Source organism: Canis lupus, chromosome 25, assembly GCF_003254725.2.
Source record: "Canis lupus dingo isolate Sandy chromosome 25, ASM325472v2, whole genome shotgun sequence".
NCBI lineage: Eukaryota > Metazoa > Chordata > Mammalia > Carnivora > Canidae > Canis > Canis lupus.
The window spans coordinates 28,790,555-28,814,920 of record NC_064267.1 but is presented as its reverse complement, the minus strand read 5'-3'; the positions used below and the strand labels follow the sequence as shown (position 1 = coordinate 28,814,920).

Below are 24,366 nucleotides of genomic sequence, written 5' to 3'. Positions count from 1 at the left end.
GAATGTCCTATAACTGAAATTGTGTAGCATGTAGCTTTCACACATGGGCCCCTCTCACTCAGCAATGTGAATGTTGGTTTCTTCCATCTTTTTTGTGGTTTGATCACCCATTTCTTTTTATTGCTGAATAGTATTCCATTATCTGGGTGTCTTATCTTTTTATTGTTGATACTGGTCCATCATCAGATGTATGTTTTACACATATTTTCCCCCGGTTTGTGGCTTGCCTATCCATCTTCTTTATATCTTCTGATGAGCAGAAGCTTTTAATTTTGATGTGGTCTGTTTATAAGTTTTCTCCTAGATATTGCTTTCTGTTACTCAAGAAAGCCGTGCCACGAGTTCTAAAGATATTCTGTTTTCCACTAAAAGCCTTATATGAAGTGTTAGCTTTTATACTTCAGCCTAGGATCTAGCTCAAAATAAATTTGGTGGCATGGAGTGCAGTGGTCAAGGTTCTCTTTCTTATTTTCTGTTATGAATTCTAACGCCATTTGTTACAGACTTTATTTTCTCCATTGAATTACTTTGAGGTCTTTGTTGAAAATGTAGCCACCATGTGTCGGTATTTCCGAGCTCTCTGCTGTCTTTCCGAGCTCTCTGCTGTCTTCCATGGACTTACCAGTCCTTGTTGTTAGCTGTATTACCCCAGCTTTCCCCTCAGCCTTCAAGGAAGTTAAAGTTTCTCCAACTTGCTCAGTGTTCTCAAGATTGCTTTGGGTTTTATTGTAGTTACTTTGTAGTTCTAGAAATAAATTTTGGGGTTAGTTTGTCAATTTCTTGTAAAAAACCTAGAATTAAAATATGTTCATTCTGGTAAAATTTATGTAACTTAAAAATGACCTTTTAACCTATTTTTAATTGCATGATTCAGTGGTATTAAGTATACTCATGGTATGTGACCGTCACCACCAGCAAGTCCTGGGGCTTTCTTATCTTCCCCACAGGAAGTCTGTGCTGTTAAACAACAGCTCCCTACCTCTCACTCCCTTCAGCCCCTCACCACCTCTATGTGGCCTCAATGAATCTGTCCATTCTGGACATTCATATACATGAAATCATACAAAAGTGAGTCTTTTGTCTGGTTTACTTTACTCAGCATGTTTTCAAGATTCATCATGTTGTAGCATTTGTCAGAACTTCCTTTTTATGGTTGGATAATATTCCATTTTACACACACACTCACACGCAGTCTTGGAAATTTGTTCCTCCGTATTTATGAGAAATTAGGAGAAACTTATGTTTTGTCTGTTACTCTGTGAGCTATATTCAAGAGAGACAGCACAATGCACAGATTATAATAGGTGCCTAATACATGCTGAGGTTTGGAAAGGCTTACTGATGATTGGAAGAGACTTTATTGTAATGTCAAAAATACTGTGTACACTGCAACTAGTTACTAGATTAAAAATTAGATAATCTCCAACATGTCAGCAAACTTTTAGTTGATAATGCTTTTAGTAATTCAAAATTCGTATATTCAAAATAAAGTTACTTTTATTTGTGATTGATTTCCTAGTTGGACGTCGGGAAAGTTAGGAATTATTACTGTGGTTTGTCGTAGCGAAGAGTAAGGGATAAATCCTGCCACCACAAGAATTATTGTGCACAGGCTACACACCTCCATTTCCTGCAGTGGTCTCACATAACAACATAAGAGAAATGAGAAGCAAGTCTGCGTGCCTAATGACAAGATGTGGGCAAAACACTTTTGAAGACCTGTGGTACTGTAACTCCAAAAATGCTTCAGTTTAATACATGTAAAATAATGTGTTTCACTAGCTTTACTGGTATTATTGACCTAGATAATGTGTAGGTTTAAGCTGTACAGCGTGATGGTTTGATACATGTACCTTTTGAGAAACGATTACCACTAGAAGGTTGGTTGACAGCTCCATCCCCTCACATAATTACCATTTTCATGATGATAACTTTTGTGGTGATCCACTCTTCTAACTTTCAATACAGTAGAAGCTACTGTATTGTTAATCACATAGTCACCATGCTGCCCATGGCCTAGAGCCACAGAAGTTACTCATCTTTTTGCTGAAGTTTGTACCCTTGGACCAACATCGCCCCATTGCCCCACCCCCCAGCCTCTGGCAAACACTATTCTACTCTCTGAGTTTGCATTTTTTAGATTCCACATATGAGTGAGAACAGACAGGAGTACCTTGGAGATACTGCAGGTTTGGTTCCAGACCACTGCAATAAAGTGAATGTGGCAATAGAGAGTCAAATTAGTTTTTTGGTTTCCCAGTGCCTATCAAAGTTATGTTTATAGTGTAGTCTATGAAGTCTACAACAGCAGTATGTCTAAAAAATACATACCTTAATTTAAAAATACTTCATTGATAAGAAATGCTGACTACCATCTGAGCTTTCAGCAAGTTGTAATCTTTCTGCTGGTGGAGGGTCTTGTCTTGGCACTGACAGCTGCTGATGGATTAGGGTGAGGGTGTCGAAGGCTGGGGTGGCTGTGGCAATTTCTCAAAATAAAACAACAGTGAAGTTTGCCACATCAGTTGATGCTTCCTTTCATGACTCCTCTATAGCATCACATGCTGCTTGCATTTTACCCACAGAATTTCTTTCAAAATTGGAGTCCATCCTCTCACACCTTCCTGCTGCTTTATCAACTGAGTTTCTGTAATATTCTAAATCCTCTGTTGTCCTTTGAACAGTCTTCCCAGCATCCTCACTGGGAGTAGACTCCTTTTCAAGACTCCATTTCTTCGCTCATGCATAGAAGCAGCTCCTCACCTGTTCAAGTTTGATCATGAGATCGCATCAGTCCAGTCCCATCTCCAGGCTCCACTCCTAATTCTAGTTCTCTTGCTGTTTCCCCCACGTCTGCAGTCACTTCCTCCACTCAAGTCTTGAACCTGTGGCTTGTAAAAAATGCAGTATCTGCAAAGCACAACACCACGAGGTGTGCCTGTACAGTATTTGTCTTTCTTGGATTTATTTCACATAGCATAACACCCTTAAGGTCCATCCATCTTGTAAAAGGCAGAACTTTCTTGTGTGGGCCTTTTTTTTTTAAATAGTTGAATAATATCCCATTTTGTGTTTGTATGTCCCACATCTTCTTTATCCATTTCTCCATCGATGGACACTTAGGCTGCTTCCCTGTGTTGGCTATTGTGACTACTGCTGCAGTGAACACGGGGGCTGCAGGTATCTGAGAGAACAGCTCCATTTCCTTGGGCTATATGCCTAGAAGTGGAATGCCAGATCATGTGGTTGTATTTTCAATTTTTTGAGGTACTTCCTACTGTTTTCCATAGTAGCTGCACCAATTCCTACCAGCAGGTCACAAGGATTCCCTTTATTCCACATCCTTGCCAACACTTGTTATTTCTTGTCTTTTTGAGGATAGACATTCTAACAGGTGTGAGGTGGTATCTCATGTTTTTGAACATTTATTTTCCTGACAATTAGTGATGTTGAGCACCTTTTCATGTACCTGTTGGCTATCTGTATGCCTTCTTTGGAAAAATGTCTATTCAAGTCCTTTGCCCTTTTTTAAGTCAAATTTTTTTTTCTTTTGAGTTGTATGAGTTTTTTTATATACTTTGGATATTAACTCCTTGTCAGATAGATGGTTTACAAATATTTTCTCCTATTTGGTAGGCTCCCTTTTCATTTTGTTGATGGTTTCCTTTGCTGTGCAGAATTTTCTAGTTTGATGTAGTTTCACTTGTTGATTTTTGTTTTTGTTCCTTGTGCTTGGGGTCATATCCAAAAAATTATTGCCAAGGCCAGTGTCAAGGAGCTTTTTCCCTATGTTTTCTTCTAGTAGTTTTGAGTCTCAAATTTAAAGCTTTGATCTTTTTCAAGTTAATTTTTGGTGTAAGACAGCAGTCCAATTTAATTCCTCTTCATGTGGTTATAGAGTTTCCCATTTATTGAAAAAAACCTCTCCTTTTCCCAAAGAGTATTCTTGGTTCCCTTGACAAATCTTAGTTGACTGTGTAAGTGTGGGTTTATTTCTGGGCTCTCAAGTCTGCACCATTGGTTTATGTGTCTGTTTTTATGCTAGTACGATACTGTCTTGATTACTATAGCTTTGTAATAAAGCTTGACATCAGGAATTGTGATGCTTCTATCTTTGTTCTTTTTCAAGATTACTTTGGTTAAATATTCAGGATCTTTTGTGGTTCCACACAAATTTTAGGGTTGTTTTTTCCTATTTCTGTGAAAAATGTCATTGGAATCTTGCTAAAGATTTTATTGAATCTATAGACAGGAAGATAATGTTTTTATGATGTGACTAAACCCATAATGCGCTACTAAGCAGCAGTAGAGACTGTGGTATTTAATCTTTAGTCTCATGATCGATGTTGGCTCTAGCTAGCCTCTGGCAAGATTAGACATTTTCGGCTGAGTTCTACACTGCCTGTGTCTAGGTTTTAGCTGCCACTTCCTCTGGAATTGTAGTTGGTTATTTCTAACCTCATTCTGGGTTCAAAGAAGAGTAATGTTGTTTATCCATAGGTTCACTGCAGTGAATTTGAGAACATCAGATGTTTCCAACCTACCCACAGTGGCATAAAATGATGAGCCAACATTCAGCTTTGTTTCTGGAGGCAGGAGAAAAACTGGACTTGGGGCCAGAGGAAAGAAGCATCTCCCTTTCCTGTCCACCAGTTTGCCTGGCTCAAAGGAATGTATCATCATACAGCATTGGAGGCTTCTTCACTCTTGTTTCTAAGTTTAATGCTCTGCTTAACGCAGAGAATCCTGACCATCTGTGGGAAAGGCAGTGGTGGGTAATGATTAACTAGCAGACCCTGAGCTGTGTGTTCTGGACCTTTCCCCAGAAGGTTAAGGCTGCTGTTACCAATCTGTGTTGGTGTTTTTTTTTTTTTTTTTTTTTTTAATTTTATTTATTGATTTATTTATTTGAGAATGCAGGAGAGGCGCAGAGGGGGAGGGTAGGGGACAAGCTAACTCTGTACTGAACTGGAGCCCAACAAAGAGCTCAATCTCAGGGTCCTGAGATCATGATAGGTGCTGAAATCAAGAGTTGGATGCCCAACAGAGTGAGCCACCCAAATGCCCCCATGTTGGGTGTTTTTTTTATACAGATGTGGCTCATATAAAGTTAAGCACATTTTCATACAATTTAAGAAAAATATATGAGTTTTCTAAATAATGTTGGGTTATATGCTTGCACGCACCAAACTAAAATTTGCTATGGTATTTTTTTAAAAGTAGATTCCATATCCAGTGTGGAGCCCAACAAAGGGCTTGAACTCATGACCATGAGATCAAGACCTGAGCTGACATCAAGAGTCAGATGCTTAACTGACTGAGCCATCCAGGTTCCCCATTATAATATTTTCTAAGTTTATGCTGTTCTGTATAGTTTAATACTTTTCCAGACACTAAATCAATGTGTACATTCGAGGTTCAACAGAGCACAGATACTTCTATAAAAAAATAAGTTTTATTAACAAAATGGGCTTATGGTATAAAATACAAATAGATGGTTCGTTATACCAATTTTTTTGGATCATCTTTCTTATTAGGTATAGCACTGTAGACAAGTAAATAAAACACAATCCAATGCTAGTTCCCCTGCCCAAGGCCTAGGACACCACGAAAAACAAACACAGACTGCTTACGTCATTCATCTTTTCACCCCTCCTTCCACCATTCACTTCTGGGAAAGCTGCTGCTTATGCTACTCCTCAGCTTGCCGCCTTTCCATCTTGGCCACCCAAGGGAGGCAGGTTTGGGAAGAAAAGGAGTTTAAGTTTAAAGCATAAGTCCTTGCCCACAACAGTGCTAAAAATCTAGCCCAGGAGATTCTGGCTATATCTGTGGATAATCGTATTCCTCAAGGGCCACTTCTTTATTCCTTAAGCCAGAAAACACCACAAAGACGTGGCCAACTTTTTACGCCCTTCCTCAGTTTGTGCTGGGCAGCCACAGCGAAGGACTGTAGGATTTCAGTGAAGTAGAAATGGCTTAGCTGTTCCATTTAGAACTTCTGTAGGAATTTGAGAACGAGGTCCCGCAGTCGTACCCTGAGCACCTCATCATTGTCACAGATGATATGAGTTGAATCTTCCTCAATCTGGATGAGTGTCTCAGCTTCCTGGAGCAGGACAATATGGCCCTTCGCTGTGTCTTCTACCTTAATATCGCTGAAGCCATGCTGCTCCAAAAGAAAAGAGAAAGGAGGATGATGGATACTCTGAAGCAAGGGGTGGACTGAAAGGCAGGAGGACATGGGAGCAACTGACGGTTCTGAGAAATGACACTTCGTAGCCTTGGCTAAACTGAACATTCTAAAAACTGTCATTTTTTTATGCTCCCTAATATAATTCTTCAGACTTGTCATAGGACCTTCTACAGCAATGGAATTCAAACACAGCTTCATATACTTTAAAAGAAGCCTCCAAACATCCAAGATCTCATGCAAAACACAACAAAGTTTCTACAACCCGCTTAAGCTTTTGTGAGCTATCTTGAGGAGCACATCCAAGAGCTTGGTTCAGGAGTCTAGGACCCTGGGCTTTCTATCAGCAGCCTCCAAACTCTGCCAATGGTCCCTGATTAGAAAAAAGCTCCATCCTGTCCCAGGAAAATACCATTCCTCAAAGCAAGATACCAGTGACCTTGTGATTTGGCAAATCCTTCTTGAGGGAGGAGACAAGGCGGCAGGGCAAATACTTCTCCAGCTACCTTAATGTGAGTTACAGAATTTTCTTACACATCACACAAAGTTGAGAGAGAGGAAAAGAAATAGAAATAAGACTGACTTGCTTGAAAGGGCCACAAGATAGGTAATGGACATAGGCTAGGGAATCTCAACCCTTAGTCCTAGAAAGCTCGTGTGCAGGCTGGGGCAGGCACTGCTATTCCTCTTGCAGGAGGAGATGACGCAGAAATGGTGGAGAGAGTCAGGGTCAGATCCTAAGGGTCAACTGCTAGATGAGCCAAGCAGAAGAACTAAGTGCAGGGGATTCTGGGAAAGCAAGTTGTTTTGAGCTTTTAAAAAACAAGTCAAGCAGAGTCCTACCAATAGGGGCCAGAGCACTGCTCGGTCCCGAGGAAGCCGGCCCTGCCACGTCACAGCATCAGTGCTAACTCCCATACAGCGTTTCCACCCTCGGGCCAGGAGAGCCGCACAACTTGGCTGTGGTCTCTCCTTCAGGGAAGATTAAACAACTAATGGCTGGAGGCTGACACCAGAGGACCGCCTACTGCTTCCCCTTCTTGCCTCCTGTCTGCTTCTCCAACTCCCAGGGATCTAGTAGCACCTCTGTCCTCACTGCCCCCCAGTCCCGCGCCTCCCGTCTCCTGTGACACAGCCAGGCTGGCGCTCTGACAGCAAGGATCTTCTTGAAAAGTGAGGCTCCAAGGGGCAGACTTACTAAGTTTTCTTTATCTGGCCTTTCCCCCCTGCCCATCTGTCGCACCTAGGTTTCTGAAGGGCCTTCCTTGGTCTCGTTCCCATAAGAAATGGGGTGTGGTGAGGCAGTCTTCTAGGGGCCTGGGGTCTCACGGGAAGGAAGGGGCTGGCAGAGAAGAAATGGGGGACCTACAGGGAAGAGGGGGCATGGTCTTCTCTCAACTCTCTGGGACCCTCCCCTGGTTCTGTTCCTGCCATGACCCTGGATCAAGCAGAGGCTTCAGGGTCAGTAGCTCAGACAGTGGAGATGGAGAAAAAGGAGCAACATCCGGCTCCTGTGCAGTCTGGGCAGCACTCACCTTCTCCAGCGTCTGCACAAACTGTTCTACAGGGATGGAGCCGCTCAGCAGTGGCTTCAGCACTTTGCAGTCTGGGATGTCATCGCTTGCCCGCTTTCTCTTCTTACCACCTGTGGGCTGGGTGGGCCTGGGGGGAGGCTAGAGCCGGAGAAAACACAACCTCATCAAGCCCCTCACCCTGAGTACAGGGGAGGTCAGCGCAGGCCACAGCCAGAGCCCATCTGCCCATCCCTCCCTGGGCACTGCTGCCCTCCCTGAAGGAGGCCCCAGCACCCCGGTCCGGACTCATCCCTGCTGTGAGGTCAGCTGGCCCTGGAGTTCAGGGTTGCCAGGAGCTGGGGGCTCCACGAGGTGTTCTTTATAACAGAAGCTAATGCCAAAGCATCCACACAACATCAGTGCCTTTTCTGGCAAAGAAATCTTCCTTTTAGCAAGACTCATTTTTAATTTTTAAAGGATTCATTTTGGTATTTTCTGAGTAAATTCTTAATAATAAACTGTGCTGATAACTGTAGGTGTGACAGCAGCACGGTGGCCAAGGCCACCAGCTATGGGGTCAAGCTGATGGGTTAAAATGAAAGTCAGAGAAACTGCCTATAAAGTGATGGTGATTTTGTGAGAATTTTGTGAGGATGAAGTGGGAAGGTGAGAAGTAAGGATGACAAGGACCTAGGATGGCACCTCGCATATTTTACATGGCAGCACAGTCCCAAGTGTAGAAAGAGTTCTTCTCAGGGGTGAGGAGCAGGGCCCAAGGAGCTGCCCCACGAGGCGGTAAACACGGGGTGGAGGTGGGGCACGAGGTGCCGGGACAAGGCGCTGCAGTCTGTGGGCTGGGGTGGCTCACAGGTGCCCAGCTGCTGCCCGCCCCACAGGCATGTTGGGTAGGGGAGGCCTCCTGGGGCCTAAGGGCTGCCCACCACTCTGGGGGCTCCCGCCGCCTGGTGCTGTGCTCCGCACCGCGGGTCTGAGGAAGGTGCCCGTGGGAGCTGTGAGCACCACCAGTACTTTCGGAGGCGGGAAGGGCACTCAGGGTGAGGTGCGGCCCCAGCTCCATGAATAATAGCTGCTCTTCCCTTTTCTCTCTCTGAGGCATGTGGCCAGAGAACAAGTAGCGAAGAATTTATACGCAGTGTTCTCTCTGTTTCACATCTCATCCATTAAGGAGTCTGGTCTCTGGCTTGTGCTGGCGGGAGTCCTGGGACCACTGGTGGGGGTATCTGGGGGTTCCTGGGCTTCACAGGCCCCAGCGGCTCCTCAGGGACATGAGCCCGGCCCACCCTCCCCCGTACCTGAAGGACGTGCTTGTTATCTTTCGTGTGCAGCACAGCCGAGACGGTTGCCAAGGAAATGCCAGGCTTAATCTCCATGGGCACCAGCGCATCCGCGAGCTGGAAGCAAACGGGTTTCAGTGGGCCTCAACTAAATGTGGGGGGCGAGGTGCTGCAGCCTCGCCACCCCAAGTCGGGACCAGGAGGCCGCGCTGGGCCGCGGCTCGGCCTCCTCAGAGCTCACAGATGGCGATGGCTGGTGCCAGCCAAGGCCGGCTTTCCACACCCACTGGCTCGTTCCCGGCGGGAAGGGAGCTGAGCCTTCTGTGACCACCATTCTTCATTTTCTTTTCTTTTCAACTTTTGTTTCTATCACTGGAGTCTAAAATACCACATAATTTTAAGGACGAAAGAAGGCAAAAAAAAAAAAATCTAAAAATAACTTTAATCAAAAATACATCACACGGACGAAAGGAGGTAAGAGAAGCACAGAGGAGAACGAGCCTGAGCCCGACGTTCTTAGACCAGTGTGGCTGCTCTTCCTGGAGGCGGCCCACGACCCTCAGCAGCCACCTCGAGCAAGCTTGTGCCGTCGCATGCTGGGGCCCAGCTGACCCTTCTGCCTCGCCCTTTTGTTAGTTCACCCCCAAATGATGAACCGCCCACAACCTGCCACGGCCTCGTACCCTGAACCGCCGCACCTCACAGCCACCTTTCAGATGACTTCCAGGCAGCTCCTCACACTTCCACAGGATCTCTCAGAAACCTCTAAGGGCTTCTCCCTACTCAAAACACCTGTTGGGTGCTGACTTTTCATGCCGGCCTCTGCCTCTGTCCTCAAAACCCCGAGGTGACTAGTGTCAGGCAGGAAGGATAGGGACATTTGGACTGAGTGAACTAATTCCTGGTAGTCTGACTTCTCCCAAAGGTGGAACAGTCAACCTTTAGCCGGGGGAGCCATCTCTTTCCCTACCTGAGTCCGACAAGTACCCCCTTCTAGAACCTAGGCAGCTTTAGAGCCCTGGCGCAGCCACTGGCAGCAATGCCTGACCCTGTGAGAAGCCCCAGCTCCCAGGCTTTGCTGACTATTGCTCTTACACATGTAGACTCCGAGCTATCCAAGTCTCCTTTGTAGAAACAAAAATAAATAAATACACAAGACGTCATTTACATCAATATGAAGATCAATATCCCAAGGGCAGAGGAAGCAGCTTAGGGTATTTGAAAGGAACAGGAGAACTGTTTCACGAAACTCCAGTCTCCCAACAACGCCCACCCGAACACATCCTCTTCCTCCCGACCCTGCAGTTACTCCCCTCACAGGGCAGGCTGCCTGGGAGGCCTTGGGAAGGGCACCATGGGAGTATGGGCAGCCCCGGGAGCGAAATCTAAGAGGCCGCTGTGCCACAGGGCAACTCTACCCGGAGCCCACAACAACCACAATGTCACTCAGAGGCCTCTGCGGGGGGGGGGACGCACCCCTTGCCGCCCTGAACAGAGAGGGTTTTCCTACTAGAACACGTGCACAAGGGCGGGCACATCAGATCTCCTGCCTTGCACTTTACAGGGACAAAGGAGGAGGATTATGAGGAAGCTGCAGAGGACACACTCATTTGGGGGAGATATAAGTATCCTTTAGTAGTAGCAAAACCTGACGGGTGGCGGCACATTTTTAACCCCTGCACCTCACACAGGCCTCTCCCCCGCAAAACTCCGTGACGCTTTTAGTTCTCTCTACATTCTGTACACGGACAAAGATTTCTGTAAAAGAATATTTCTGAAAGCATGATTTGTAATACAGAAAAAGCAGATATAATAATAAATGTCCCCCACGGAAGGAAGAGTTAGGAAGCTGTTACGTCGCTACCTGGAAAATGAGATTCTGAAGATCCCACCTCTCTTCCCAGTTCCTTGCTTAAGGGCCTGCGTTCTTCGGCTCATCCGCATTTGAAACAAAACCAAAAGAAAGCCACCTCTGGGACAGGCCTCTTTCTGAGACCATGTGGAAAACCCTGGTTTGACCATGAGAGAGAGAACGGCTCACCTCAGGCATGATTTCGATCTTCTCGTAGCGACGCTTGAAGGGCAAGGCAAGGACCTCGGCCCGCCGGTACGACATGGCAGGTGGCTGGCAGTCGATCATCAGGTCCATCCGGTGGGACTGCGCGGGGGGCGGCTGCGTGTACTGCTCGGGGCAGACCACGTGGAGCGGCTGAGAACACACGAGATGGGCGGGGTGAGCAGGGAGGCCGTCCACGTCCCCTGGCACCACGTCCCCCGGCACGCTCGCTCGCCTCGCCTCTTCTGGGCCATCAGATCTCTCCTCTCAAACCCAAGTAACGGGTAGCAGGAAAGGTGAGCGCAGTGCGGGAAAGGAAGAAAAATTTCAGGGCAAAGCCCTCAACTGCCAGCCACATAGGCTAGTGGGGGATCCACTGCCTCTCTTTCCATTTGTTTTTTATTTTTTCAGTATTTTTAAGTCATTCTGATGGTGACTTCCATGGGCCTATTCTCAACTGGCCCCTAAGCCCCTGAGGGCATAGTCTTCTTGTCATACCTGCCATCACTGACTGGTGGGGCAACTGTTGGCCGACAGGCAAGAACTGCTGACTTTCACACTAGTCCAGTGTTCTGGGGTTGGGCATTGTTCTGGCATCTGCAGGCCCACTGGTATTCGACAGAGGGCACTGCTCAGATCACATACTCAATTGTGTATGTCAGGACAGACTGATTCAGAGCTTTTTTACAAAATGTCTGTCATTTTGAGAGACAAGAATAGTAAACCAATGACTACTGAGGACAAAGACCACACAACCGAAAATTGATCCTGGTGGCCCACTGAGTCATTGTATTGCCACTGCTCACTCTTAAGATCTGGAGCTCGCTTTCTCTTCCTGGAAGGAGGCCTTCCAGCAGGCCAACCGGATGCATTTAAAATAGCACTTGTTCTGTTGGGCTCACACGTGTCCTCTTCCTGACCTGGTGGTATGCTGTGACTCTTCTCAAAGCCACCCGACTGCACAGTCACAGCCTGAGGACTCCAGCCACGTTTGCCCCTTCTGCAGTGAAGACCAGGTGGCCGCCAGTTCCCAATGTCCCTGTACTGCCTGGGGCTCTGGGAGAACAGAGCTGCTGTAGGGACGGTGGGGGTAAGGTGTGGTGTTACTTAGTGACGAAAACCACAGGCTTTTAACTGTTTCTGCCCATGTACTGATGCATACATGGTGGGGTATCGAATCACCGAATCAGCCCAAACTTAGCCACTGCTCTAATCATGTCTAGAGAAAGTCCATCCTCTTTTCTGGAGGGCCAGCAAGCTAGTGATCACTATAAGCCACCGTCTCTGCATTCCTGAGGCTCCTCAGCTTCCCATTCCTTGTTGCCCGAGAGTTCTGTGGTAGTGCCACCCATCCCGAGGTCAAAGACTCTGGGAGGAGGAAAGTACACTTCTGACCTAGGCCAAGGAAAGTGAAGGGACTAGCCATACTTTGCTAAATTACTAGGTCAAGCGACAGGAGACAAGCCAGGGCATCCTGGCGTTCACTCAGCTCTGGAGGCAACAGGGAAGGAGAATTCTCCCTCTGGCCTCTTTCCCTCCCCAAGCCCGCCTATATATGCTGTGGGGTTGCTTGCCCAGCACGGAGATTTTAAACCCCTCCCACCCCCATGCCCCACTACAATTTTCCTTTTGTGCACATGGCCTTCCTTTTACCTACCACTTTACCCAACTACTTCTGCCCTTTCTCCGCGGCAGAAAATGCAACTGGAATAAACAAATGAAAGCAACAAAAACCAAGCCAAAATAAATCTCTAGTGCAAAGCAAAGTAACACTGTGTGTGGTCCTAATCCACAAGCACAGCAGGGCCCCATACAGATTTCAGCTAAACTATCTTTTGGCTCGATGAGTAGGTTTCTACAACAATTTTTTTGGTGGGAGAGGGGGCAATTTGCTTTTAACTGGACACAGATGGTCCTCATCAAAAATAATAGACTGTTTATGCGTGCTTCTCCTCCACTTTTGATTTCTTCAGAACGGAAACTGCTTTCAGAGTGGAAAGCTCATTACTTTGAAGGGTAACTAAGTAGTACATGTGCCAGCACTTTGCAGATGCTAGAGAAATGAGGAAGGCAAGAAATGCAGCAAGACAGCCGGCCCTCGCCTCACAGCAACACAAACCACATAGGGGTGACAGGGCCACGGGGGAGACACTGGCAGTCCCCCTCCTTACCTGCACTTCTTTAAGCAGCTTTGACACTTGGATGAAATTCAGTCGTGTATCAATGGGGCAGTAAATGCATTTCATGGCCAAGGGCTGGTAGGGAGCCAGTGCTTCCAGGTAGGAGAAATCGGGTTCTAATGAGAGCACAAAAAAAACAAAAACAAAAACAAAAATCGAAAAGCAGGCAACAGAGTGGCTGCCCAGTGAGGAGGCAGCTGGTGTGGTCAAGGCCAAGCAGATGGTGGGGTGGTGGGGAGGGTGAGGCAGTTGTAAGTGCCCAGAGGCTGGTGGGAGCCAGATTCCCTATCGCTCAAGAGGAGTGATTTACAAATAAGGGAAGGGAGAGTCAGAATGAATAGCGCAGGGTGGATGTGGAATTCGGAGGTATGGGTGTGAGCTTGAGGCTTTCAACACAGAGCGAGGAAATAATAAAATGAAGGGTAACTAAGTAAATGGGGAGAAGCAAAAGCTTTTTTTTTTTAAATGTCAGAACGCCAAACAAACATATAGAAAACAAAAAAAAAATCGCCATTTGGCAACCATCACAGTAATAATTTATTCCGACCCAGGATCATATATGATGCTAAAATATTTAGTAAAAATTGGGGGAAGAGCAGGATATATAGTCTCAAAGTGTCTCCCCGGGGGCCTGCCAAGATCATGATTAAATATAAAAACAGTGAACTTCACAATGGAGAAACCTGACACAGGCCACTTGAATCAAGTGCTCAAAGTTAACGCACAGCTATGAGACAAAGCACATACCACTTACCTGACAGGATGCCCCAAGAGGAAAAGAAAAGGATCCCAGCCCACGTCACCGGATACTCCTGCTGCAAAGCCTGGCACAGCACGACTGGGAACCACGCCTGCCGGGCTGGCCCATTCGTTACCCCCAGAACCACTCACTGCAGCCTGCTTGGCAGGGATGGTTTATCCACTCGCCCACCATGAGCCAGAGGAACTGACACATTTCTGGTGTGAAAAATAATACTTCGATTCCCAACAGCCTGTGTCTCCACTTCTTATAGCCCTCGGGCTTACGCTCACTTGTCCCACTAACTTATCCAGTGCATTTGAGAAAACTGATGGAACATTCAGATTTTTAAATTAATCTCCCTCCAGCAGCTCCTGTTTCCCTAAGAAGCATACCCCTCCCTAAATGAGGCAGGCACACATACCTGGGAGAGATGACTGACTCCCATTTATTTATTTATTTATTTATTTACTTACTTACTTACTTTTTTGACTGACTGACTCCCTTTTTATGTGGACTATGTGAGCTTCAAGTCTAACACGGCTGTAATGCAATCTGCAAAAGTGGTCCAAAACGCATCTCTGACACTACCAGGCTTCACAAATGACCATGACACAGCCTTTGACTTCTTCATAGCTGGCTAAAGGAAGATTTATACAATAGCAAATACTCTGACCGTACCTATATGAATACTGTACCCACTGTTGTATCAGAGTCAACAGCTCCTCAAAAAGAACAGGAGACACCACCCTTAGGCCTACTAGACAATGTTCTTCAGATCACCTCCTGCTTAGCAAAACTTGGCAATGGTGAGGTTCTGGGTACCGTGAGTCAATGTCTTGTGGCCTGAGTTCCTCTTTGCCAAAGGGGGCTGGGAAAGACAGAAGCGGCCCCTGATGGCTGCTTTATTTATTTATTTTTTTTTTTATTTTTTTTTTATGAGCTTTCCTGGCACTTTCTACTAGGCCTTGGTGTTAGCCAGAGCCTGCCTGTCACTCATGGCTAGGCTATGGTGTTCTCCTGTTGGACACAAACAATTTCACAGAACACTAACACCAGACATGGCCACTTGGTGACCACAATGGATCAAAACAAAAACAAGAACCTGTCTGTAATCATGCCTGAGCACAAAACCACAACACTGTTCAAACCACAAAATGAGCAAACATTACCCTATCTAGCTCCATTCTTTTTGTCTTTTAGATAAGAATTATTAAGATACTCATCATATATAACTACTCCTATTTCCTGACAGCAGCCAATTCAGAGCAATGTCCCACATCTGTGAACCCACCTCAAAAATCACCCAACACAAGCCCAAATCCATAAGTTCTTTTCAACATGCTCTGAGATGCCTCCCACTTCTTCATGGTATGTGTTCTCCCCAGCTGCAATGAGTCAATAAAGCCAACTTTGTTTGACTAATAATGTGTTGGAGGTCTCTGGCACTCTTCACGCACAGGCTGAGCACAAGGAAGGGCCCCAGTGTCCCTGATCCTGAAGCTTTGGGGATTTATTAGACTCTCTTCCATCATTCAAGTCTTAAAAGTAATGAGAAAGAAGTTAACTGATAACTTTCTCAATAGCTTTTATGTGCCAGGCAGTATATGAAATGTTTCTTATAACATTTCACTAAATGCACAGAGCTGCCCAAGTAAGGAGCCAGCATAACCCCATGTCACAAGGAAAAAAGTGAGGCTCAGAGACACGGGTAACTTAGGTTAGGTTACAGTCCACTGGACCAGATTTGGGTCAAGGTTTTTTACTTTACTGCCCATAAGATTTCCAAGTCCCAAGGAAGACCTGAAATTGATAAAATAATATAGTGCTTAAGTAAAACCCCTGCTTGACCTCATTAAAGAATCTGTTCTACTCTGAGGGGTTTGTCTCCAGAAGGAAAACTGTAAGCCAGAGAAAACTGTAACTGAAGGAGAAAGGCCAAATTCAGGAAATAATTCCTAAAAGGTAAAACAAGAGTGGTTACTAGAATTATTGCTGTTCTTAAAACAGCATACAAAAATCTTCTCAAAAGGAGTTCAGTAGAAGTCTGTCTCAGGGAAAATCTCTGAAAATTGGTATGAAAATTTTGTTCAGTACAGTTTCCTAACAGTCCGTCTTGCTTTTTAATTCTTACTCTTTCCCCTGCGGTTTCCTCACCCTTTGGTATTTATGACAGATGAGTGTTTATATTTCTAACTGCAAAATTCGTCCCTTGGTCTCCACTTGGTCAGTGCATTGAGTGACGGTCCTAGCAGAAAGGGCAAAGTTTTGTTTATTTACCTGTAAATATGACAGTGTTGAGACTAGATTTCCCCCAGAGCTCCATGAAATGGACCACGTCCCCAAACCGGAGGGAGGGGTGCCCAGTGAACACCACACATGGCTGGCGGAAATCACTGCTGAAGTCTCCGTGGAGGCTGGGGTAGTGCTTCAGCTTGTTGGTCTGAATGAGCTACAATATGTACAGAGAGGCACACAAAGAGATGTTAGTCTGTGTAGCCCGAAGGAAGAACCACACAGCATGGAAGAGGGAACAGAAGGAAATTAAAAATACAAATGAATCTGATTAACATTTGCTGAAAATTGAGATTTTCAACCTAACAAGGTGACTTTCTGAACAGATGAGACCTTTTGGTACGTATTAACATATTCAATGGATACTTTTATTCAGGCTGTTAATACCTGATGTAGTCTAACTCTTCCTTTAGATCTTCTAGACACTCCAAGCCCTGGCCCCAGAAGCTCCCAATATGAATTATTTGAAGTACGAGTAGCTTTCCCATAACATGTGAAACACTAAGTTCTGTCGAGAATAAACATCTCACACAAGAAAAACTATTTATGCACATAGGACTACCTCTTGAGAAGTTATTGCAGAAACTTAATAAAGACAGAGGCCAAACTGGCTGTCAGAAATTTAGGATGTGACATCCTCACGACACAGGTATAGTAAGAAGTAGGCCATGTACAGCCTCGAGCTTGTCTTAAAAGTGTATGTTTTGAACCAAAAAGACTTCCCTTCCAGCACAATACTTGGCAATACTCGCCCAAAGTCATGTCCAATCCAAGGCAACACCATATACAGTAACAGCCACAGATGATGTCTTGTGACATGGCTCAGAAGCTCTTCCTGCTGCCCTGACCCTGCCTCTACCTTCCCACTCTAGCACCGAAAGGTCAGATGACAAACACTCAGACTTCAGACACCCTAAATACCACCTAAGTCAAAGGGAGTACTGCCCTGAGATATTGTCTGATGGATAAGGAAATGGTCTGTGGTACTACTTAATCCTGAAGCAACTCATAATGCATAAGAGGGGAAGCCCAGTCAACCCCCAACTCCAAATAAAGTCACCCCAATAGTGAGGTGTGGCCAGAATGGCACAAACCCCAAATGGAAGCCAAAATCTCTTCACTTTAAAGATTAAATCTTTAATTCAGAGACTGTTTTTACTCGTAACACTTCAACACTACCCCAGAGGTCATAATCAGGTGTCCAAGGTTGGATGGGATATGTGTGTAAAGATGGAGCAAATGCTAAACTCTCACCTTCCTTCCAAGTCATATACAAGTAAACTGACATTCTTTTTTTATAACTGATCTAGCCAAAATCATTACTTGCCCAGTTAAATAAGGGTAAGCACTGTCTAAAAGACTAAGTCTCCTGTATCCATTGCTGTCACAGAGATGAATGGAGTTCTAAGAATAGCACTGGGTCTTTGCACATAACTTAAATCACTTTTTAGGCATTACCTACAGTTCCTGAAGTTCTTCTGATCAATGCACAGAAACGAAGATAAATTCATCTCTCTTTCTCACTTTTTTGCCAATTGGACCTACCTTTCCAGCTGACTTATTACATATGACCATCTGGAATTATCTCTGTACTTCTTTAACATCCAAACTGTACAGGCAATGAAGCTGTAGGGTAGGAATTCTGTAATGTTTTTTATCAGTACTAAGGGCAGAACTATATTTTCTCATGGGTAGTGGCCACAATACCCAGGGTCAACTCCATCATGCCCTAACGTTGGCATGTGCATTTCAGGAACCCAGATGACACAATTATGGCCTTTTCATATTCATAACTGTAAATGGGACAAAGGTCATCTGTGACATATGTGGGTAAGAATGTGTAGTAACACTCAGAGGACAAAGAAAGGCTAATTGTTTGGAGGGGGAGGAGAAAAACAGACTTTTAGTGGTGAAGTCCACCACAAAATACGTTTTGCCACACTTCATTTTCTGACATTACTGCATTTCTAGCCCGAATTTCACTGTGGTAATGACAGAGCTTGCAAATACCTTGACTGCAATGTACGGACTGAAAAATGACTTCATCAGAAATTTCCACATGAAATTCTGGTTCATAAAAGTCCTTTGGAGTAGGAATAAGTAAGAGTAGTACAAGTTGTCAAATTTAAAATAGCAGAATATTTGTTGCAGTTTTCCCAGAAATTCTCCTTTTTCCCTTTCTGGGTACTACTGCCCTATCCCTACCTCCAGGGTAAGCACTGTCCTGGCTTCCAATACCATAGGTAGGTTTTGTGTGTTTTTGATCTTGTATATAAAGAAAATCACATCGTGTCTACTCTCTTATGTCTGACTTATTTCATGTTTGTGAAATATGTTTATATAACTAAGTGTAATTGGAGTTCATTCATTCTTACTGGCATAAGGTATTCCATTGTGTGAATATACCACAAAACCCACTAGACTGCTGAGAGCATTTGGCCATATTTCTTTCTTTCTTTCTTTTTTTTTTTTAAGATTTTATTTATTTATTCATGAGATACACCATACACACACACACAGAGGCAGAGACACAGGCAGAGGGTCCATGCAGGGAGCCCAGTGTGGGACTCGATCCCGGGACTCCAGGATCATGCCCTGGGCCGAAGGCAGGCACTAAACCGCTGAGCCACCCAGGGTATTTCTGAACTACTATTAAGAGTGCTCTGAAGATTTCTGGGTGTCTTTTGATGGCACAACTATGTATTTCTGTTTGGTATACACTTCAAGAACAAAACTGAGGAGGCACAAAGTATGTTTTATATGTTCAGCTTTAGTAGTTACTGCTAGTTTCCTAAAGTGGTTATACCAATTTAAACATCCTTTTTAAAAATATCACAAAAAAGTAGGAGTAACTCTTTTCTCGGATAGTAAGAGAATAGTTAAGTATATTATATTATAATCTGTCCATATGATATGCTATGGAACTCTAGGCAACAATAATAATGATAATAATGATAGGAAGCACAGAAAAATGTCCATCATAATACTATTTGGTGAAAAACAATGAAAACAAAACTGGGCACAAACTGATATAAAAACACTCATCCATTCTGTGAGAAAGGTATAATCTTTCCATTTAAAAAAAACCTAAGGTATAAGTGACATATAATGTATTAGTTTCGGGTGTACAGAATTTTATCTATTGTGAAAAAAATCACCACAGCAAGCCTTATAGTTAATATCCATCACCATACAGAGTTACAAACTTTTTTTTCTTGTGACGAGAACTTTTAATATCTGCTCTCTTAGCAACTTTTAAACATGCAACACAGTATTGTTAACTCCAGTCACTGTGCTGTACAGTACATCTTATGGCTTATTTATTTTATAAGTGGAAGTTCATTCCTTTTGACCTTTTATTTTCTAAAAACTTAAATGTTATTATTTTCATCATTAAAACTTCACATCTGTGATCAACATAACTAACTGGAAAGAAGACTTTGACAATAAATAAATCTGTTGCTAAAAAGTTAGTAGCAGGTATTAGATAAAATTCCCCACCCGGTCAACACAACAGAGTTAGGCTATGGACTGCAGACACACACTGGTACTATAACGTGGTAATGAGAAGGGGAAGTGGTGAATCTTGAGTTAGAGTACTTCCCTGTTGTCTCACATTGGAAACAAAGGGCTATATGAGCCTATGTAAGGATTTTTTTTTTTTTTTTAATTTTTAGAGAGAGAGCGAGAGCGAGAGAACAAGAGAGAGAGAGGGAGAGAGAGAGAGAGATGAGGGTCAGGGGTAAAGGGAAAATCTTAAGCAGGCTCCACACTTAACATGGAAAACTGAAGCAGGGTCCCATGACCATGAGATTGTGACCTGAGCAGAAATTAAGAGTCGGACACTTAACCAACTGAGCACCCATGTGCCCCAGGGTTTTTAAAATCTAATGACCTGCTATCTCCATCTTGAACCAATTACCTGTATTTTTTCTTGCTTTGACCCAATAATGCCATTTTCTTTTTTTTTTTTTAATTATTTATTTATTTATGATAGTCACACAGAGAGAGAGAGAGAGGCAGAGACACAGGCAGAGGGAGAAGCAGGCTCCATGCACCGGGAGCCCGATGTGGGATTCGATCCCGGGTCTCCGGGATCGTGCCCTGGGCCAAAGGCAGGTGCCAAACCGCTGCGCCACCCAGGGATCCCTAATGCCATTTTCTTACCTCTGCATGAGGAAAAGGTGGTTCTGGAAGATACACCTTAGTCTGTTTGTTGTGACAAAGCCTTTTGAAGAGGAAAACCAGATCAGTATGTTAGGTCGGGCACACAGGGTCATTTGTTGCCACCTAGTGGTAGCAGCGCAAACACTGAATACTAAAGGTTATTTTAAAATTTTCCTGCCAGCGAATCTCACTGTGATTAAAAGCCAGAGTCCACAGAGTACTCAGAACATAAATGTCTTGTGTGAATTTTTTAACTGCTAAAATTCCTTAATACATTTTTGCCATAAAAAATAAGCTTATTTTGGAATAATTTTAGATTTACACAGAAAAGTTGCAAAGACAGTACAGATTTCCCTTGTGCCCTTTGCCTAGTGTTCCAATAATGTTAGCCTCTTACATTACCATGATACGTTTGCTGAATGAAGAAATTACTATTAGTGCATTACCACTAACTAAATTCCACTTTTGTTTGGATTTTGCCAGTTTTCCACTAATGTCCTTTTTCTGTTCCAGGGTCCAATTCAAAGTATCATATTCCATTCGTTATGACTGCTTTTGAGGAAAAAGTGAAAGGCTTTTTCTCAGACACACAACTTTCTGTTTTGCATACCCACTAAGCAGCACTGGTAACTCAAACTGGAGAGTAATGACATATCTCAATCTGGAGAAGCTGTGAATGTTTTAGGTAGTCTATGCTCTTTCTTAGCCAGATCTGACATTTAAAATACAGAAATGACTGAATAAAGCAATTGTGGCAAAAGTTAAAACTGATAACTCAAGAGTTATGGGTGTTCTGTAGGTTTGGCATTTTTAAAAGTTAGAAAAAATATATGTAATGATGTATGTTTGTTAGCACCCACTTGTGAGAATTTACTAAAATAGTATTAAAGTATTTCAACAGGTCTAACAGATACTACACTTTTGAGGTGGTAGTAGTTCAGGACCTACAAAAACAAAAACCTAAATGCACTGGGGTATCTTGGCCTAGATCCTGGGGCAGAAAATATTAGTGGAAAAACTGGTATGTTCTGCATAAAGACTGGAGTTCAGCTAATAATAATATGCTAATGTTCATTTTGTTCTGTTTAATGAACATTAGAACATACTTATAGTTTTTGTTCCAGTAATTCCATGTTTAGTAATTGGCAGAAGATGCAGTCACATATACATAAAATGATATTAATTGAACATTTATTACTAAAAGGAAAAAACTTGGCAAAGCTGGTCTGTCCAACAAGAAGACAATAGTTAAGTAAATTATACAATATATAAATGAGGCACAAATGATATAGTAATGAAGTCATGTAAAAACTATGTTCTGGAAGATTTTATAATGCTCTAATCTCATGTTAAAAATTTTAAAAGCAGGATCCAAAATTAAATAATCAGCACGATCCCCCCCATATAGAAAGAAAAAAAATCCATCAGAACGACAACAGTGATACTACTTTTGGAGAGTGGGTTTATGGGTTGTTTTTTCCTGTTTTCTGTAACTTGTATTGTTTTCTCTAGTAAATGTGTTTATATATATATATACACACACACACGTGTGTGTGTGTGTGTGTGTATATATATATATGAAATGAACAAATAAAGAGACCCAGAAATACAAAAATGACCTACACTGATTTTCGTGGTCCTGACTTCTATCCTATCAGATATTCTGACAAGAACAGAATGCGCGGCAGAAGGGTAGCCTTGAGGAACATACTAGCCCCTGGGCCTCGCAGGGCTGGTCCTGGAGTTTTTTTTTTTTACTAAGGACCTGGATGAGGAAATTCAGAACATGCTGATTAACTGTGCAAGTGATACTTAGGGTAGGATACTAATTATTCAAAATTAACTTTCTATGTTGGGGGAGAAAAGACCTAATGCAAAGGATAAAGTTCAGGAGGCACCGATAAAAGTGACAGCCCTACGGACAAACATGAATAACACGCAGGTGGGATTGAAAAGCTTGTCTGAATTGAGATAAAGAAAAAAGGTCCTTGACTACAACTAAATGGGGAGGAAAAAGGTGGAGGAGGCAGGCAGTATGTAGAACATGTAATGACAGAATGACGTACAAGACACTTAGTAGAATACTGTATCCATTAGGCTCTCACACAACTAAAATGGATTAAACACACCCTGTAGTATGTGTGTCCCACTCCAGTTCTAGAAACACCACTTTAAGGTACTGTTGGGTCGACTGTAAAAGTTAATATATTTCCCCCATTCCTCCCCCCCCTTTTTTTTTGGCCAGGTCAGTTAGACTCAGACATGCAGCTCAAGGATTCTAAAAAGGCTCACTGATTTCATACTGTACAATAATTTACCCACCTTAGGACTGGATCAAACAATTTCCTACTGTAATAAAACTTAATTTTGTCAAATATCATGCTATTGAAATGAAAAAAAAATCTAGCTTTTCTTGTCAGATTTAGTGTTATAAATTCCAGACAACATGAGCTTGGGTTTTTGAGCTTCTAGAATGTCACCTCACTTTGTAACAGCAGAGGGTAGCATGTGAGAAGATAGATGCATAATATTTTTGTCACTGATTCTGAAAGTGCTGGCTAAGTTAAATCTTTGCCTTTCATCCTTCTCTCCTTGCTAACTATTCTTCGGAACCGTAGCAACATAACAGATTTGGCTTTCATTAATACAATTTTCACATCACAGACACAGAAAGACAATAGAATGAAAGTCTCACAATAATGTGAGAATAAAACCCTATTTCTGTTCTTTTTTCAGTTAAAATTTTTTTTTTTACATTTTCAATCTTATTGCTTGAATGTACTGAATCATGGAGAAGAACACAGACATACCACTCAGCAAAAATCTGGGAAAACTCAAGTGAACTGTTGGCCACAGGGGAGATGAAGTAGAAAGGGATGTTGGAGAGGCCGGCTGAATCAATATACTGATAGAGACATTCAAGGAGGTCATAGATCACACCAGAAGGGTAACAGGGCACCAGCACGTTTCCTCCATTCCGGACTGTCAGTGCTAGAAAAGTTGAAGCCAGAGAGAAAACAGTGGCATCAAAAGAATAGTTTTATAAAGGTAGAACGAAACTTTCAAAATAATAGTTGGATTTCTTTCATTTTCCTACTTCTGTTTATACAATTTATTTTCCATTGATAATGATCTGCTTCTTTTAATGAATAGCATGGGAGTGGGGGATTCCAGAGGCTAACCATCAGCTGGGTTTTTACTTGATGTCTCAGTCCCTGGGAACAGGGCATGCAGTGAAGGTTTTGGGTTTTAAAGGTTACCAATGGCAGTCGAGCTTCAGGACAGACCCTCCAAGCTCCTTCTCTTTTTAGCTCCTGCCCAAAACTTTGCTGGATTTGTTTCTGTCCAGTTTCTGACCACTGCTGAATGACCTATAAGGAAATAGGTCAAGTTTTTCCGTTTGATTCATTTGAGTGACATTTTCTTTCATTAATGTGTTATCTGTAAGAAAATCCTCCAGACTTTAAATACTTAAATTGAAACACACAGCTTTTGGGCACAGATCTTGAAGCCTCCAATATCTTGGATCCTCTTCGTTCCCAAGTCCGACGCACAGGTTCTTGCAGATGCTTCACCCTGAGCACTGGCTGACTTGCCATTTGTAGGGTATGGTACCATGCAGAGAGACACTGGTCAGGGCTCCAGAGACCTGGCTCTATTTCTGCCTTTGTCACAAGCTATTGGATCTCACATAAGCCGCTGATACCTGGCTGGGCCTGTTTCCTGACTGGTTATGGGTTGAGTGAACTAGACCAGTGGTCTTCAAGCTTTAGTATGTGTGAAAATCGCCAGGGAACGTGTTGAAAATGCAGTTTTTCTGCTGGGTCTTTCTTCTCCCTAGAGAATCTGACTTACTAGGTCTGTGGCAGGGCTTCCAAACTGCATCTTTAATAAGCGGTCTCACTGATCTTGAGGCAAGTGGTTAGT

The 24,366-nt window shown here is 43.5% G+C and overlaps 1 protein-coding gene across 3 annotated transcripts in view; it reads right to left on the bottom strand.

The window, feature by feature from the left end:
• Nucleotides 1-5,436: 5,436 nt before the first annotated feature.
• Nucleotides 5,437-24,366, bottom strand: part of INTS9 (integrator complex subunit 9) — a 101,112-nt gene continuing 82,182 nt past the window's right edge. For all 3 annotated transcript variants that reach the window (XM_025462950.3, XM_025462949.3, XM_025462952.3), the window contains 8 exons: nt 23,250-23,430; nt 20,440-20,500; nt 16,258-16,429; nt 13,230-13,354; nt 11,044-11,211; nt 9,021-9,119; nt 7,729-7,866; nt 5,437-6,169 (listed from right to left, as the gene is read on the bottom strand). In XM_025462950.3, coding sequence (XP_025318735.1) covers nt 5,993-6,169; nt 7,729-7,866; nt 9,021-9,119; nt 11,044-11,211; nt 13,230-13,354; nt 16,258-16,429; nt 20,440-20,500; nt 23,250-23,430 — 1,121 coding nt within the window. In that variant the 3' untranslated portion in view covers nt 5,437-5,992. The remainder of the gene's footprint in view (nt 6,170-7,728; nt 7,867-9,020; nt 9,120-11,043; nt 11,212-13,229; nt 13,355-16,257; nt 16,430-20,439; nt 20,501-23,249; nt 23,431-24,366) is intronic.